This window comes from Ovis canadensis, chromosome 3 (assembly GCF_042477335.2).
Source record: "Ovis canadensis isolate MfBH-ARS-UI-01 breed Bighorn chromosome 3, ARS-UI_OviCan_v2, whole genome shotgun sequence".
NCBI classification, from domain to species: Eukaryota; Metazoa; Chordata; class Mammalia; order Artiodactyla; family Bovidae; genus Ovis; species Ovis canadensis.
The window spans coordinates 57,840,758-57,857,377 of NC_091247.1; the positions used below are offsets into that span (position 1 = coordinate 57,840,758).

The 16,620-nt window shown below is 44.7% G+C and overlaps 1 protein-coding gene across 2 annotated transcripts in view; it reads right to left on the reverse strand.

Annotated features, from left to right (window-relative positions):
* Window positions 1-16,620, reverse strand: part of ST3GAL5 (ST3 beta-galactoside alpha-2,3-sialyltransferase 5) — a 62,216-nt gene that overhangs the window by 4,843 nt on the left and 40,753 nt on the right. For both annotated transcript variants that reach the window (XM_069583121.1, XM_069583122.1), the window contains 3 exons: window positions 6,417-6,760; window positions 2,536-2,722; window positions 1,191-1,349 (listed from right to left, as the gene is read on the reverse strand). In XM_069583121.1, coding sequence (XP_069439222.1) covers window positions 1,191-1,349; window positions 2,536-2,722; window positions 6,417-6,760 — 690 coding nt within the window. The remainder of the gene's footprint in view (window positions 1-1,190; window positions 1,350-2,535; window positions 2,723-6,416; window positions 6,761-16,620) is intronic.

A 16,620-nucleotide genomic window follows, 5' to 3' on the forward strand; every position in this document is an offset into this window, starting at 1 on the left:
CTCTCCCTTGTATATAAATGCTTTGCTTAAAATCCTGTTTAAAAATGATTTCCACTGCTTTTACAAAAGTTTCATTTAGAGACACAGGAGGTGGCCCTAGTGGTAAAGAACCCACCCGCCAGTACAGGAAACCTAAGAGATGCAGGTTTGATCCCTGGGTTGGGGAGATCCCCTTGACAAGGAAATGGCAACCCACGCCAGTATTCTTGCCTGGAGAATCCCATGGACAGAGGAGCCTGGTGGGCTACAGTCCCTGGGGTCGCAAAGAGTGGGACACGACTGAGGCGACTTAGGACAGACAGTTCTTTAGATTACGAAGAAACAGGTGATACAGGCATCTCCGACCAGAGCCACACAAGCTGCCTGCAGGTAAAGAATCTACTGTAGTGAACCATCTACAGCACAAAGGTTCTCAGAGTAGGTTGCAAAACAAAACTACCCAGGAAACTTTGAAAATCCCAGTGTACACACCACAGCACAGACAGATGAAATCGGAATGTTTGGGGTGTGGGACTCGGGCATCAACGGAAAAGCACTGCTCGAGAGCAGAGTTCCCCAAGCTTTTTGGCACCAGGGACCGGTTTTGTGGAAGACAATTTTTCTATGAATCTGGGGGCTGGGGATGATTTCGGGATGATTCAAGCATGTTACATTTACTGTGCATTTTATTCCTATTATTATATTGGCTCTACCTCAGATCACCAGGCATTAGATTCTGGAGGTTGTGGACCCCTGATCTACAGAAATTGCCTATTTGCCATCACCTATGTATGCGTGCTCAGTCATGCCCAACTCTTTGCAACCCTACAGACTGCAGCCCATGAGGGTTCTCGGGAGTGATGATAAATGTCAATTTTCTCTTAAGTGTCCTGTAGTGCTAAAATGGAGACAACTTTTCCAGAGTCTTGGAGTAACGTTCTATGGATTCCTGGAGTAAGAATACCTTACATAATATCTCAGTGATTGAAGTGCTAACTATACTAAAGAGACGAACCACTGGGGGTGAAAGGATTAAACAATGGGGAGCCTCTAAGGTTAAGATGTCGAGGGGTAAACACACATGAAACATGGTGAGGTGTCATCTCTGGAAGATGCTCCTGGGTCTACAGCTGAGCCTAACTGAAAGGCATAGAGACGGCTCCTTTCCAACACAGAGAGAAACAGTTACGTATCAGCAGTGACAAAAATACCTTATCTCGGCCCCAGAACCTTGATTGCGGCTCAGAGTATTGAAGGATATCAAAGGCAGTCTCTTTGATAATAACTGGATTCAAAATCCTGAACTGTTTCGGCTGCAGTGGGATTTTTTCCGCCACCTGCTTCCAAAAGAAGAGCCGCACCCAAAATGGCTAAGGAAAGAGAGCAAGCAATCATTAGGGAGAGTTAATAAAGATATCAGAGGAGGGGGAGAATGTGGCCCCTGCTAATGAGGGCAAAGCTGTGGGTGTGGCCCCACATGGGTTTGTGTTCTGCATTCTGTGGCAAAGTCACAGAGCCATGCAACGGTAAGGATCTGATCAGGAAGCTGGCACTGGGCAAGGAAAGGAACTGCAGAAGCAACTCTCATCAGTTTGGGGAAAGACGTTCTTAAGGTAATGGCCTCAGATGGTAGGATCCAAAGCCATCATTTTGTCCAGGGAAGATCAAGCAAATAGATTCAGTTTGAGGCCCACCTGTGCTCAGGCCCCACCACACCCCGGCCCCCAGCCACTTACTCCACTTTCTGTCTGGTGATATCTCTTGTCTGACTGTAAATCATTTCATATGTGCTTCATCTTTCAACTAGAAAAACTACCCAGAGGAAATCCAGAGGACCCCAGTAAATTTTGGAGACACAAATTCTCCATCATGTGAAGCTTCTCTAAAGAGTTGGATATGTCCTATTAATTTTACAGTCAGCCAGTTTGTGCAAGTGCATATAAACGCACACACACTTCCGTAAAAGCTGACCTCTAAAATTTATTTCAGCATAATGGAGGGGGCCTCATAAAGCAGGGTGATAAATTACTGTAAAGGAAAACAAAAGGAATCCCAAGTCAGGGCCGTCTCATCCACATCTGCCCTTCTGGAACGCTATGGACTGACTCCAACAAGAGCACCACCAATCAAAGCATTTTTGGAGACTCTCTTTGAAAGGACCCCTCAGAGAATTTACAGATATTCTTCTGAGCAGCCTTGATAATAATTTATACTCATGCACATAAGTCTAATTTCTGACAGCAGCCAGAAGCCATGTAAATTCAGGTCTGGTAAATCAGCTGGGTGGTCAACCTCATCATAGCAATTTTGGCCCCATGCTTTTTATTTCCACTAAGTAATGATACCGGTTTCCATGTGTGACTTGGGTTCTGAAAGCAATTTCCCAAGGGGAGTTCTGAGGGGCTTCGACAAAACGAGTGGCTATTTGAAAGACAACACAAAAGCATGAACGTTAACTTAAAAATGAAAAAAAAAAACCAAAACCCTATAATTCCAGTTAGAAAGTCCTTCACTTTTTACAAAGGCACATCCAATGGGTGAATTTCTAGTGCTTACCAGGGTTTCATTTTTGACCATTGCCTGAAGCCAGTTGAAGTCAACACTCTTGAATAAAACAGCAACAAACAAGTCACTGGAATAATATTCAAGGTCAGACAGAGGTGCACCTTCTGGATAAGTCATTCTTATAGTAGTCTTATTGCCAACATGCTCCGAATATCCTTCAACTGGTGCGTTGTTTAACCTATTTAAGTAAAAAGGACAAAGATAAACTGACATTAACCACTTAATCACGTGCAAAATTCCTGCAGTGTGTTTTCCACATTTTTTAAGGACTGGGAATGAGGGTATGGCTGGGGGTAGGGTGCTTCCCCTCCAGCAGCTCCATCATCCCTCAGCTCTGCCCTTTCCAGGTGTTGATGAGCGAAGTCTTCAGTCTGCGAACTAGCAACATCCGCCCAGATCCAATCTATGAATGACAAGCAATTCCATCTAGTCCTGCCACGTTAAGCCAAACTAAACACATTATACTGTGTGTGTTCTCTGGGCACTAGTAATGTTTCCTTGAAAGCTTTCCATTGTGCTTGGATATTAGTGGTCCTTGCCAGAATTTCAAAAAGATAATCAGAAAAGAAAACCTAGAAACCGCGGCAAAGCAGACACAAACCATAGTTTCACAGACAGGGTTGGGCCCAAGGAGGGCACTGAGCCCAAGTGCAAAGTGAAGTGAAAGTCGTTCAGTTTTGTCCAACTCTTTGCAACCCCATGGATTGTAGCCTGTCAGGCTCCTGTGTCCAGGGTATTCTCCAAGCAAGAATACCGGAGTGGGTCGCCATTCCCTTCTCCAGGGGATCTTCCCGACCGAGGGATTGAACTAGGGTCTCCTGCATGACAGGCAGATTCTTTACCGACTGTTACCAGGGTGCAACCTGGTCTTAAATTAAAGCAGGAGTTTGGGGTACTGACCACTGTTAGATCGATGGAGGCTTTGCCAGTGTGGATGGGCTGGGGGAAACATTAAGAATTCTTCTTAAAGCAGTATCACTCACCCAGGTACATAGTTTTGAAATCTCAAGAAAAGTCTGTTTGGTCTTTTCCCTGTATTATCACATCTGTATAAACCTTTCTTTTCCATTCTACTTTTACTTCCTCATCTAGATCTCAGATACCTAAGTCCTGGGTTATTAAAAGATATTATTAGACATGACAACTAAATGCAGAGTATGATCCTGGACCAGTTATATTCTTTTTCTTTTCCTTTATTTATTAAAAAAAAAACTTTTGGCCATAATGTAGGCATGTGGGATCCTAGTCCCCCAACCTGGGATTGAACCCGTGTCCCCTGCAGTGGAGTGTACAGTCTTAACCACTGGACTGCTAGGGAAGCCCCTCCTTTCTTTTTAAATAATGGACACTACTGGAATAACTGGTGAAATCTGAATAAGGATTGTAAATAAGTCTCTACTGCATCAGTGTTAATCTCCTTATTCTGAATATCATCTTGTAGTTCTATAACAGAATATCCTTGTTCTTAGGAAATGCACACTGAATTATTTAGGTGTAAAGAAGGAGCTTGAAATTTGCAACTCTCAAAGGATTCAGAAAAGAATAATAAAATATAAAGAGAGAAAATTATAAAGCCAGTGTGATCAAGTGTTATCAGCTGGGGAATCTGGGGAAAGAGGAGCTCTTTGTACGACTCTGGCAACTTTTCTGTTAATTGTAGAACTGCTTTAAACCTAAAAGTTACCCACCAAACATTTTTCAGCTGATTTCTGTTACCATCTGGCTAAGTCTCCCTCCTTAGTCCCCAGCGCTCCCTGGTGCCCAGTGCCTGTGCATGACGTGCATGCCTCCCAGGCTGGCCCCACCATCAGTGGTCATCGAGCCAGCCCCTGACCCCTCTTTCACTCTCCTCCAGCCAGACAGGGCTCCTCACCCAGATTTCCCTGCCCTCTTTCTTCAAGGTCAAATCCCACCTTTCTTTTAGGGACTGTGAACAATATTGGGATGAGAGACGATGAAACCGCTGTTTCTGGGTGCTTCCTGTGGGCCAGACACTGTCACATGCTCTGAATATTCTCATTTTTTGTTTGTTTTTAAAAATTTTAAATTAATTAATTTTTACTTATTTATTGGGCTGTGCCACGTCTTAGCTGTGGCATGCAGGATCTAGTTCCCTGACCAGGGACCCCGATAGGAAGTACGGAGTCTCAGCCGCTGGACCACCAGGGACGTCCCTGAAGAGTCTCATTCTTTGCTGAAGCCGTCTCATTAGCCAAATCCCACCTTTCCTCAAGATCAGCTCAAGGCCACCCTCCTCTTCCACAGTCTCTCTCCTCTGGCCAGTGTGCACCCCAGTTTCTCACCCTGTCTCCTCCCGTATCCCACTTGTGTACCGTTAAGATGGGCACAGGGTCCCGTCTGCCTCCTCCAGTGCTGCCTGTGGACATCGCTCAGCTGCTCACACAGAGCTGGGGCGGAGGTTCTGGAAGCCTCAGCACTCTGCGTTTGGAGTGTCAGGGTCTGGTCGGAACTCCCTGCCCTGTGGTGCCTCTGTGTCCTCACCTCTGACACTGGCTAACAGGATGGCTTCACCAAGGCATGAGCCCCACCAGAGCCAGGACAGCATCTGGCACACAGGAAGCCCCCACAGGAAGGAAGCAGTTATACCCTCCCTCACCTCCACAACTTCCACACCCCTGAAGCCCTGACCCTACTCCCATACTTCACACCTTTTGCCTCAAAACTTGTTCCCTGTTTCTTCCCTCTCTCAGCCCTTATGAAAAAGTCTGGTTCTTTCCTAGAAACCTCTTACACCCCCTCCCCTTTCTTCCATAGCTCCTCCTCCTTCCTATACATTTTCCAAACATAGCTCCTAACAGCACTCTAGTGTTCTTGTTTGGATAATTCCATGGACAGAATAGCCTGGCGGGCTACCATCCATGCAGTCACAACGAGTCGGACGCTACTGTGTAACTAACACTTTCATTTTTCACTGAGCATCTACCGTAAGTCTGACACCGTTCCACACGCTTCACACCTATTAACTCATTCTGTCTTCACAGTAACCCTATGAGCTCTGTGCCATCATGGCCTCCATTTACAGATGAGGAAATCAAGGCACAGGACAGCAAGGAAACTTGCCCAAAATCACAGCAACTGGTGACAAAGGCATTATGTGGACATACCACCACTTTCAGGCTCAAGATGTCTGAGATGGATCTTGTCATCCTTCATCACTAGCCAGAGATTTTCCTCAACTATCCCAGTGGTTCCACTAACACCTCAGACCTCAGACTGGAAATCCTGGTGTTTCCTAACATGACTGTCAAACTATCAGCAAATCCTGTAATTCAGGATAACTGCCTACTGCCTGTAGTGAGTGTGATTAGTCCCTTCAGCCATGGTTGACTCTTTGCAACCCTATGGATTGTTGTCCACCAGGCTCCTCTGTCCATAGGATTCTCCAGGCAAGAATACTAGAGTGGGCTGCCAGACCCTCCTCCAGGGGATCTGGTGTTTAAATGCTTCTGTGTGTTTTCTGGTCCCAGCCAGGGCCACCTTCCAGGTTCACCCACCCCAAGCCCCACTCCTAAAAGCCAGGTGTCCCACTGACTCAAGTATGTCCCCCTTCCCCACATCCTCCTCCGGGCCCTGCCTAGCACAGCCTTCCTCCTTCGCTGGCTTATCTGAATCTACCCATCCTTCCAACCCTCAACTCCACTGAAAAGGTTTTTACCAAAATGAGGGTCAGTACCGCACAGTTTGGAGCATCCAATCATTTCATGTCTTTGTTTCAACTTCTCAAAACGTGAGTCCCCAGAAGGCAGGGACATGTGGGGTTGTTCTGGGTGCTTCCTGTTTGTGGTGCTGCCCTGACCCACGGCAGTGAGCTACAGCCTAGAGGACAGAGACTGCTCTTCAAGCCACCGTACCGTATCACGACATCAAACTGGTTCAGGGCATGGCCCAGCTCCAGTCCGTGGAGGATCCCGCCGCTTCCGATGACCACACAACGCTTGCAGCTCTTGGCTCTCAAGTGTTCAGGAAAGTCATGCTCTGGCAAGAGGTCCAAGAGGGTCTGGACTTTCCCAGAGAACTTGCGGAATCCGAAAGGAGGGTCGTACTTGTACTCAGCCTCACTCTCCGCAGGGACCTTCGTCACGAATGGTGGCAGGTCCAAGCTGTACCTGCTCCTGAAGAGCTGTGCCATCGACCTCTTGGCAAACTGGGGCCGGCACTCCTCCTGCAGGACTTGCTGGGCATACTGCTGGGCTCTCTGGAAAGAAGCACACAGACCTGCATGTCAAAGGCCTGCAGGCATTAGAAGTACACTCTGACAGGGGACACTTGGCCCTGCGGTGTTTGACGTAGCTCCCTTGTGGATGACTGACTTGTAACACAAAACACCTGCATTTAAGAGTTAATTTATGGGCCTTTCCTGGTGGCCCAGCGGTTAAGAATCCTCCTGCCAATGCAGGGGATGAGGGTTCAATCCCTGGTCCAGAGATTTCACTTGTCACGGGGCAATGCGGCATGTGAGCCACGACTGGCCCACGCTCTAGAGCCCATGAGCTACAGCTACTGAGCCTACGTGCTGTAACTACTGAAGCCCGGGTGCCTAGAGTCTGTGCTCTGTAACGAGTGAAACCAGCGCGATGAGAAGCTCTCGCACGGCAACTAGAGAGAAGTCCCCACTCTCTGTGGCTAGAGAAAGCCCATGTGCAGCAACAAAGATCCAGCACAGCCAAAAATAAATAAGCTTTAAAAGACACTTTAAAAGGAGTCAATTTATGCTTGACGTTTGAGAGGAAAATCTAGGAGAAGCACATGAAAAGGAGATAAAACTCAATTAAGATGTTTCATTGCATGAGTGAAACAGGAAGGCCCCCACCTCCCACCCTTCTGGCCTAGCTCATTCAAGTAAATCCAGGGTTCAAAAGGTGTTTAAGATTTCATTTTTAAAAAATCTTCTCAGAAGATTTCATGGTTCATAAAATCCTGATACATGTTATAACACAGATGAACCGCAAAGATATATTCATATTGCTAGGACCAAACTGAAGCCAGGACAGGCTCTAAGGGGCAGGCTAGGCCTGACGTTTAGTCTCTAGGAAAGCTGAGGCACTGGGAACTCCCGCAGGCAGTGTAGCTCGACCAATCAGAAAAAATCCCCATAGCCCCCCGCCCACGCCAGACCTGAGCCAATCCGGATAGCGATGCGAGGTTTAAAAGTGCCGCGCATGCATACGGTTTAACCAATCAGCTATGCTGTTACAGGAACAAAAAACCGTCTGTATAAAAGTAGATGTGATTCAGAGCTCGGGGCTCTCGTCAAGACTCCACTGCGCTGGATGAGACTTGAGCCCTAGCTCGAGCTAGCAATAAACCCCTTTATGCTTTTGCATTGCTGTGGATGTCTTATTCTCTCAGTTTTGGGGACTCGGACACTGTGCATAACATTTGGGGGCTCGTCCGGGATCCCTTCAACTGGGAAGAAAAACACTCTCCCGGCAGAAGGGGTTTCCTCACTAGAAGGAGTGATCTCTGAATACCGATGTTAATTCTGGTAAAGTCCAGCGTAAGGCCGAGGCCCGGCATCGTGCTGGGGAGGCGGCTGGCTCTGTTTTCTGGTTAAGACCAGCGTAAAGCCGAGGCCTGGCATCGTGCCGGGGAGGCGGCTGGCTCTGTGGACGTCCTGCCGGTAAGATACTGTCAAGGGGGAAAAGTGTTAAAAAGGGGGGCCCAGGAAGACCTAGTGCTGTGTTCTCGGCCGATGTGTATTTGTTATCTGTTTGTCGTGTCTGTGTGAGTGCCGGCATTGTCTCTGCTCTTTGTGTGTTCATTTTGTCTCCTGTGTTCTTCTCTGTAATCATGGGGCAAGCGACTTCTACTCCTTTGTCCCTTATGACTGACCATTTTTCTGATTTCAAATCTAGGGCACAAATTCTATCGTTATTGGTGAAAAAGCCAAGACTGACATCCTGACCACTCGGGGTACTCAGGGGCCAGCTTGCCTGCCAATGGACCAGACCCAGCAGCTGCAACCGGGACCCTTTTGTCCCTGGTCTCCTCCTGACGCGGACAACTGGCCAGAGTGCCCCGACTGGTAAGGAACAAGAGACTTTATTGACCTCTCTCCCCTCCCCCCTCTCTTTCCTCTCCTTAACCCTTCCTATCCTTCCCTGTTTTTCTAGTCCCTCCCCCGGTCCTGGACGCAGGAATCTGGTCGAAGGGCCCTCAGCCTGAGCTGAGGATTGGAGACTGATCACCTCCTCTTGGCAGAGAACTCGAATTCTGGTTCTGATTTCTGGTAGGGCCGAGTTCCAGTCCTCCCTTCTCTGGAGGCCCAGGGAAAAGTCCCGTAACGCCTGGGTATCTGTAGGTGGCAGGAGACGTCTGTGCCACCCCTTTTGCCCCCCTCTCCTGCCTCCTCCCCCTTTTTCTTTCAACCTGGCTTCCTTTCCTCCTTTGAAATCTTTGATGTTAGTACTTAGATCTGAAGTTCTGTGTCTCTATAAGCGGTTTCCTGAGAGACTATATTTTTGCATTTAAGGGCTTACGTGGTGGAGCCGAGGTTAAAGCATCTGCCTGCAATATGGGAGACCTGGGTTCGATCCCTGGGTCGAGAAGATCCCCTGGAGAAGAAAGTTTGCTTTGTTCGGCCACCATGTGGTTTAGACCTGCCACCATTTTATTAAAACTTGATTTTCTTTCCCTGTGCCTTGAGACCAGGGCTCTCAAGAACACTTATCTAGACCATCTCTAACTCCTGACACTGAAAAAAAAAAAAAAAAAGGCTTAAAGCTAGATCTTGCACTGTGTCTGTCTAAATATGTCTTGGTAATATTTTTGTAGTTAATATGTATATGAGCTCTATTTATTTGGCTTAAAAAAAGGGGGGTAAGTGCTTACAAATCAAGTAATTCTAAATTAAACAATAAATTCCAGGTTCATGTAAACTGTAAAATATTCAATGTTAAATACCTGATATTAATGTTTGTTTGTTGACCTATCTAATACAGACATGTCTTAAAATAATTAACGTTAAGTAAAATATTTTCATTGTACCTAGGATTAATACAAGTTAAATATTATATCTGTTACAAGTTTGTCAACAAAGAAATTACCTCAAGTGAAAAAACTTCTAAAAATGTAAATAAGATATGAGCTTTTATATCTCTAGCTAACTTTGAGGTGCTTCAGAAGGCCCCTGGAGCATCCCAAGGAGAGATATTAAACTGTGTTTATTTGGTTGGTTAAATTACATGGAAAAGATTATCAAATGAATAATAAATCTGCTCATGTTATAATGTATGGTAAATTAACTAATACAGATATCCTAAAAATTATATGGAGTTTTTAACATTCTGATATGTCCTGGTATTTTAATGGAAAACCTGATGACTTCACAAAAGTTAACAAAAGGACTAAATGAACCAGTAAATATGCTTATAACTTTTATGGTTTCTATCTAAAAAATTATGGGTTTAAATCTTATGTTTTCAGGGAGTAGGGAAAATCTTCCTCTCAAACTAATTATGACAATACTTTGATAAAATTAAATGTTATAAACAAAACAATTATATTTTCTGACTCCTCTAGAAATTGGGAGTTCTTAGGTTTCCAATAAGTTTATCAAATGAGTTAGGAAGATTATCTCATGGGTACAAAAATCTCAAGAAATTTTTGAGACCTTAAAAGGAAAAAATTCACCTAGATTTGTTAGGCAGAATCTGTGATAAGCCTTTGGTGTGAGTTTCCCAGCCCTGTTTTACTTTAAAAGTTCAGTCTGAGACTCTATAAATGTTTCAGCAAAATAAAAAGCCTATAGTCAATTATGGTTATAAAAATCATCAGACCAAAATCAGTAAAAACAGACCTATTTTGCAAATAAACTAGCCTTAATTTGGTTATATTTAATAAAAATAAGGGTAACTATAAAAAAAAATTTCAAAATGCTAAATCCCAGTTTGTTAATGGAGGTCTGCATCTAGTAAGACTCATCTCTTAGATGGTTCTTTGCCGTTATGTGATATTGATGTAAAATTTAATTAAATTCTTAAAAAACACCCTAAGTTTGTTTCTGAAGCTTATTTCAGTAATCTATCTTTGGATGAAGATCAGATGCCTCATGACCTGCAACCAGGTCAGGAAAAAGACATAATTTAAGGGACTGTCTCCAACCTGGATGGAAGGGCTTTTTTATCAGGAGAAACTACACTACACCAGGATGAGAAGACGACGACATCAGAGGTAGACAGCTTCCCCGAGATGCGGAACCTGATTCCTATGGTCATTTATGTTTTCTTGACTTCTTAGACCTTTGCATATAAGTCAAATGCTTTTCTATCACAGGCCTGATCCTATGCTAGTTTTAAAAATCAATCCAGTTGTTGGGTTTGTGGCCAATTACCTGTGTCTAGTTCTGGGTTACCTTGGTAAATTTCTCTACTACCAGACTCTAACTGGTTGGCCCTGAGAAAATTTACTTAAAAATTATAGTCATATTCAGGTCACTATGGTATTATTAGATAGGATCCCCTCACTGGGCCAATTAATAATGCCTGCTCTGACTCTGGCTATAAATTTGAGCTTTTTTCTACTACCCAAGCTCAATCAGAACAAAAAAGTTTCCACAAAGAAGGGAAAAATCTCCCACAATTATGAGATGGATTTATATAAATAATACCAGGCTACAATAATTTAGGTTTAAAGTCTCCTCTGTTAAAAAAAATAATAAATAAATAAATCATACTAAAGATAATCAGTCTAGTAACACTAAAAAACTGGGCTGTATGCCTTATAGATGGCACCAATATATAATTTCCCTGGAAGATAAAGATTCTACAGAACAGGCTAAGTCAGATGACCTGAAGATATACTGGGCTACATCTAATGAAAGTTCTTAACATAAGTCTTACTTGTGACTTTACTAATACTGCTGGCTATGTTATTTGTATTTCCCCTGTCTTACAAAATTGCTGTTTCTTACACTGTCAAATGTGTGTATAAGGCCTCTAATAAAATAATATATAGTCCCATATAAAATCGATGATGGTAACAGTGTAACTCTAGATATGGCCAAAAGCAACAAGAGGGAATATTTTCCTGAACCAAGAAGCTAATAAGACAGGTGGTCCAGAAAATTTTAGATACTGTTTTATGGCCTAATCCAGTAACAGCACATTGAGTGGCCTGTCAACAGAATTTTTGCCAAACCTGAGAACAGACATTCTCAGCACCATGAGATAAAATGGTCATGAAGTGCCACCCCCCCTCATAATCATGGTCAAGTTTATGAGCAAAAAGGGGCTCTGCCAACTGAAGACTGACACTCGCCGTCTGTATCTACAAAGATTAAATCATGGCCGCTGCAACTGCTGACTTTCAACGCCCCTGAAAAGAGTTCAGGGTAAAAATCAAGAATGAGGCACTCTGTGCTCTGGGAAAAACTGGCAGAACAGGCCTTCAGATAGTTAAATCTTTCCAGGAGAAGATTTTATGAGTCCCAATTCTTGCATCTTCTCATATCTAGAGAAACACTGATGTCATTAACAGTAAAATCTGCTTTGGCTATTAAAAAATAGTTTACAATTAAAAGTCAAAATAGAATAGCTACGGTTCAGATATCCTAGAAAATAACTAGGTGATGCTATGGGTGTACTTTCAGATTAGAGCTTGTATTGCTCTAAGCTGGGGCAGTCCTATGCCCCATTTTGACAGGAAGTTATCATAGTCACTGTTGCCTAGTTCCCTAAAATTAAAACTGAGCGAGACCCTGTGGGGCTCTGGAGTATAGATCTGCTCTGTGTTCTCCATTTCTTATCTGTAGGATATAGACTTTGTTCAGCCTCCTTGGCCTTCCCTGAATTCCAAAGCATAGATTCAAACAATTGCTAATCAGGGAAGGGAGGAGATATAAAAACAAAAACAATCAAAGGTTGGTGCAGCCTCCAGACAGAGTCCTGGTTCCTGCTCAAAAAAATATGCATGACAATGTCTTTGAGCCTCCACCCAGGTGGAAGATGGTAACTTCAGACTGAACACAATATTCTTGGAGCACTGCTCTGTTGCCTCACCACCAACCAATCAGAAGGGGTCACAAACCCTCACCCCAAATGTTGCCTTCTGTTTCCGGGGACCGGAGATGACCATCCTGTTAAGTCTCTTGTTTGGCCCTTGTCTATTTCATCTCTGAGAGGGGGCCAACTAAATTGCTGCAACTACAAGGGTAGAAGCGGGTTTTAGATGTAGAAAACCCCAACTTAGATCAGGTAGAGAGATTTCTGCTCTGCTAGGCAGGCCTACGCCCATGCACAGCAGGAAGAAGTTACAGAAAAAAGAGACCTCCTCCCCAATTCCCAAAAAGTATCTTGAGTATGAAGTCTCTCAGGGGGCCTATGTGCTGTGTTAGGGGAAAAACGTTGTCTTTATGTAAATCACTCAGGGGTAATCAGGGAGTCCCTGGCCAAGAGAAGGGCTAAAAAAAAAAAAAAAAGTCTCAAAATTGATTTGAGTCCTGGTTCCAACAGTCCCTGTGGTTAACAACGCTAATTTCCACCCTCGTGGGCCCTCTAACAGTGCTACTATTAATACTTACTTTTGGTCCATGCATAATAACTAAACTTGTTGCCTTTGCAGAAGGCCGCGTCACCGTGTCAATACCATCCAACTGATGGGACTGAGGCAACAGTATCAGGCCCTGCCCCAAAATAAAGAGGAAGATTCCTCTATGTAGCTGAAGACAGGGGGGAATGTTAGGACCAAACTGGAGCCAGGACAGGCTCTAAGGGGCAGGCTAGGCCTGAGGTTTAGTCTCTAGGAAAGCTGAGGCACTGGGAACTCCCGCAGGCAGCGTAGCTCAACCAATCAGAAAAAAATCCCCGTAGCCCCCCGCCTACGCCAGACCTGAGCCAATCCGGATAGTGATGCGAGGTTTAAAAGTGCCGCGTGCGCGTATGGTTTAACCAATCAGCTATGCTGTTACAGGAACAAAAAACCGTCTGTATAAAAGTAGATGTGATTCAGAGCTTGGGGCTCTCGTCAAGACTCCACTGCGCTGGATGAGACTTGAGCCCTAGCTCGAGCTAGCAATAAACCCCTTTATGCTTTTGCATTGCTGTGGATGTCTTATTCTCTCAGTTTTGGGGACTCGGACACTGGGCATAACAATATAAATAAGCCAGTCACAAAAAGACAAGTACTGTAGAACTCCACTTATAGAGATTATCTAATGTAGTCAAATTCACAGAAATAGAAAGAATGGTGGTTTCTATTCTATTCTAGAATAGACCAGTGATTAATAGGGGCTGCGGGGAGGGGACAGTTTCAGTTTAGTAAGATGGAAATGTTCCAGTGTGAATATATTTAACAGGACTAAACTACATTTAAAGATAATAAATATGGTAAATTTTAAATTTAATTTAAATTTTATGGTATTTTTTAAAACCATAGTTTAAAAGAAAAAAGATTCCTAGGGACTTCTGTGGAGGTCCAGTGGTTGAGACTCCACGCTCCCAGTGCAGGGGGCCCAGGTTTAGTCCCTGGTTGGGGAACTAAGATCCCACATGCTGTATAGCATAGCCGAGAGAGAGAGAGAGAGAGAGAGAGAGAGAGAGAGGAAAAAAAAACAGGTTTCCTGTTTCAGGTTCCTATCTAGTGGGATGAAAAACAGGATTATTTATCAGTTAGGGTAATGAGCTTCACAGCCTGGAATGGAAACTAGATGTAACCTGCAACTTTGTCCTGTCAACAAAAAATTGCCTCGGTTTTGTATACAATTTTCCCTGCAACGTTAATGTTTTGCATCAACAAGAAATGACTGCTGAAGGCCAAGTACACTAGCCTGGCTGAAGGCAGCGGGACATGGACAAACATGTAATAAACGGCCACTCACCCCGCCGTCTGCCCTTTGGCTCAGTCTGGCCAAATGCTGCCTTGGGACCGTCTGTCAGGAAGTTCTCCTTCATTGCCCTACGTCCTCATCACTACATGCTGCAGCCTTGGCCTTGCCTTATCCCTCCTTCCATCAAACTGCATGTGTGAGCACGTGTGTGTGTGTGTGTGTGGGGGTGGCCCTCTATTTGCTGGGATACTTATTTTTAGTATTAAACATGTCTTTTGAACTGTGTCAGTACTATTATGAGGATTATTATTGCTGTATACAGTTCTAAAAGTTTGCCTCAACTATGTTTTTTTTCTCAAAGTCCTATCTGATTTTTGCATGATAAAATTTTTGTAGAAACAACAATTCTCTGAATATAGCAGAACCCCCTCCCTATTTTTAAAATCACAGCTTCAGAAAGTTATTAGTACCGGAAAGAGCACATCGTTTATGTCTTTTATGTCTTGAGGATCTGGCCCCACGCCTGGAGAAGAGAAGTGATGTTCCTGGAGCCTTGGACAGTGCTGCAGACATGTCACGGTCTCAGGCCACCAGCATGACGGCCTAGGACACCTGGCAAGACGCTCCTATCTTCACTTTGTGGGCTCAGTGTGGCTCACCCAGAAGGACACAGCTGAGCTGGCAGGTCACCTAGTCTGATCGCCTCCCAGGCTCCTATGATCCTAGCCTCTGCCCACAGAGAACAGCTGACAATCACCACTGAGAGCAAGAGTTTGAACTGGCATCTTTGCAAGGAATCAGTGAGAAAGCCAAGCAAGAAGCCAGCTGTGACCCCAGAAGACCCTGAATGGAGGCCTCACCGTGACCATGCCTCCAAGTTCAGCGACGCTCTGCAACCACTGGCACTTAACGCCAGACTGAGTGGGCAGGGCATGCAGAGGGACCACATGTACTATGCACACTTGTCTCGAGACCCCAGGCCTGAGGGTTATTAACAACAGTTTTTAGAGAACAAAAGGTCTAATTCTTCACTATGGAAGCATATCCCAAGCATCTTGTTTTACAAATCTCCTGGGATAAAAAAGAACATCAGAAAAGTACCAGGAGACAGAAGCCTCATGACTGACACAGGACCGGAAAGAGAGGTTAGGTGATGGAGTCGGAGACCGGAGCATGACTCTTCTGGCCGCCAAATTTTCTCTCTAATTTGAAAGGAGTGAAATGTCCATTCTGGCAGAGAGTCCATCTCAGGCTTCAAAGTGAATTTTCTAGACCATGAGCAGAGCACCTTCTGATGGTGACCCTTCCTGTCCCTCATTCATAGCAGGTGCTATAAATCCATCCCAGTGACAAAGTTCTCAGTGCCACTGGAAATGGCCAAAACCACAGCAATTCCTTTTCCTCTTTTGTTTCAATTTGTTGAAACATGTAACACGCCCCACAGAAGTCTCAGCCTCCCTCCTTCCTCTTCCGGGCTTCAAAGCTCAGAAGAAAAATGCCCAGGGAGGACAGCTCGCCTTGCAGAGCTGCAATCAAGACCGGAAGCATCACAACCTTCCTCTTCTCTGCTGCAGACAGTGCCAAAGCTGGGCACCGGAGCAGGCTGGTGAGGAAGGACACGGTGAGTCTGGCTGACATCCATCCTGAGTGAGGACCACCGCCAAGCAGAGGATTATAGACTCTCTCAAAGACACAGGAAGCCCCTTTGCTCCTGAATTGACACAGGGACACAGGAGATTCAGTTTCTGAAAGACTTCCAGGCTGAGTTTGCTGACTGCCCATGACTGAGAATAAACAGACACCAGGCAGCCTCAGCTGTCAATGACATAGCTATTTGCCATGGAAAACCACAAAGTGAGAATCCACAGAAGGGTATTAAAAAATGAATTTTCTTCAGTAGCATCTCCATGTTCAGTTCTACCCCATAATTTTTAGGACAGTCCTTCTCAGAAATATAGGCAAGTGGCATAATTCTGAGTGGCATAATTCTGAGAGGGAATTAACGTGTAATGAAATGTTCTCAGTGGGATTGTGGTGATGGAGGTATAACTATAAACTTACTAGATGCTCCTTCTAGAACTAATGCTAAGAGAAGGTGTCCTTTTCATCATAGGGACTGGAACGCAAAAGTAGGAAGTCAAGAGACACCTGAAGAAATAGGCAAATTTGGCCTTGGAGTACAAAATGAAGCAGGGCAAAGGCTAACAGAGTTTTGCCAAGAGAACGCACTGGTCATAGCAAACACCCTCTTCCAACAAAACAAGAGAAGACTCTACACATGGACATCACCA